General features: G+C 39.7%; 1 protein-coding gene across 1 annotated transcript in view; it reads right to left on the minus strand.

Annotated features, from left to right (window-relative positions):
- The window catches only part of LOC119581716, a gene marked incomplete in the record, with an annotated part of 132,029 nt that overhangs the window by 93,686 nt on the left and 37,029 nt on the right, over positions 1-1,314 (minus strand). Inside the window, 2 exon segments of the mRNA XM_037929840.1 lie at positions 121-226; positions 1,002-1,216. Of these exon segments, the coding sequence (XP_037785768.1) occupies positions 121-226; positions 1,002-1,216 (321 nt within the window).

Below are 1,314 nucleotides of genomic sequence, written 5' to 3' on the forward strand. Positions count from 1 at the left end.
TGACAACAAAAAACGATAATGAGCAGAAAAAAGAAGAATTGTTCTGATAAAAGAACGAAAAAAAATTAAAAGAAAACCGAAATGTAACAAGATTCTGTTCCTGTTCTACAGTATCCTTACGTGTCCCGGTTCGAGAACAAAAGGAGGGAAACAGAGCCCTTTGTTCTGGTACAAGAAGGAACAGTAGATCTGCTGCAGTTCTTCACGACACGTTCTGGACGGTACTCTAAAAGGGGTTAAAAAAAAGAGAAAAGGATTTAGCTTTGTTTATGATTCCATGAGAGCAGGAGATTTATGAGGATTCTTCTTATGTGGTATCTATGTGGTTTTGTTTGTGTGTTTTGCTTGTATGTAGTATCTATGTGGATTTGTTTATTAGTTTTGCTTGTATGTGGTATCTATGTGGATTTTTCTATTTGTTTTGCTTATATGTGGTATCTATGTGGATTTGTTTATTTGTTTTGCTTATATGTGGTATCTATGTGGATTTTTGTTTATTTGTTTAATGATTCGTTTACACCATAGTATCAGTACAAAAAATAACACCACGACGTGTGCTTAACCATGTGCATAAAATAACATAACTTTTAAGCGAACCAATTGACACCTGCAACACAGAGATTGCACATTCCCTTCTCATCTTTAACGCTTTTAATGGTTATGTCGTAACATTAGCTTGTGAGCTAAAACTATGATATATGCAATGCTGTCAGAGGCTTTGATTATTTCCTTATGTCTCTTTATAGGTAATGTTCGTCTTAATTGCTAATACTGGTGACTCATTCTTTGATTTAGTTATATTGGTGGGATATTCAGTTCCATATCCTACTTTTCGCTTGCTTTCTCCCTTTCTGACCTTTGCGTTTATTTCTTTTTCTCTCTTTCTGTCACTCTTTTTCTTTATATCTCTTTATATCTCTATCTATATCTCCTTATCATTCATTTCATCCTCTTCATTTTTCTCTCGTCTATCCCTCATTCCGCCCTCTCGTCATCCTTACCTCCCCAAGAGCGCCCACAGTCCTTCGCTGACCTCCTTGGGCGCTGGAGGTTCCTTATGGCAGTGACCTCTGTACCCCGCGTCTACTGCCCGTTCGAGGTCAGGGCAGGTGGCGTGGAAGACCTCGGATTCTGACTCCTCTCGCTCCCTGACTTCCGTGGAGGTCAATTCCGGCAGGACTTCTTCCAGGCGCGAGTTGTAGGTCAAGTGGAGCACCTGGGAGAAAAGGTCAAAGGTTAGGGTTGTGGGTATGGGTTCTCTCTTTATTCATCCTCGTCTCTGGGTTTCTGTATGTATGTCTCTGTCTTTGTCTT

The sequence above is a fragment of the Penaeus monodon genome, chromosome 15 (assembly GCF_015228065.2).
Source record: "Penaeus monodon isolate SGIC_2016 chromosome 15, NSTDA_Pmon_1, whole genome shotgun sequence".
Classification (NCBI taxonomy): Eukaryota; Metazoa; Arthropoda; class Malacostraca; order Decapoda; family Penaeidae; genus Penaeus; species Penaeus monodon.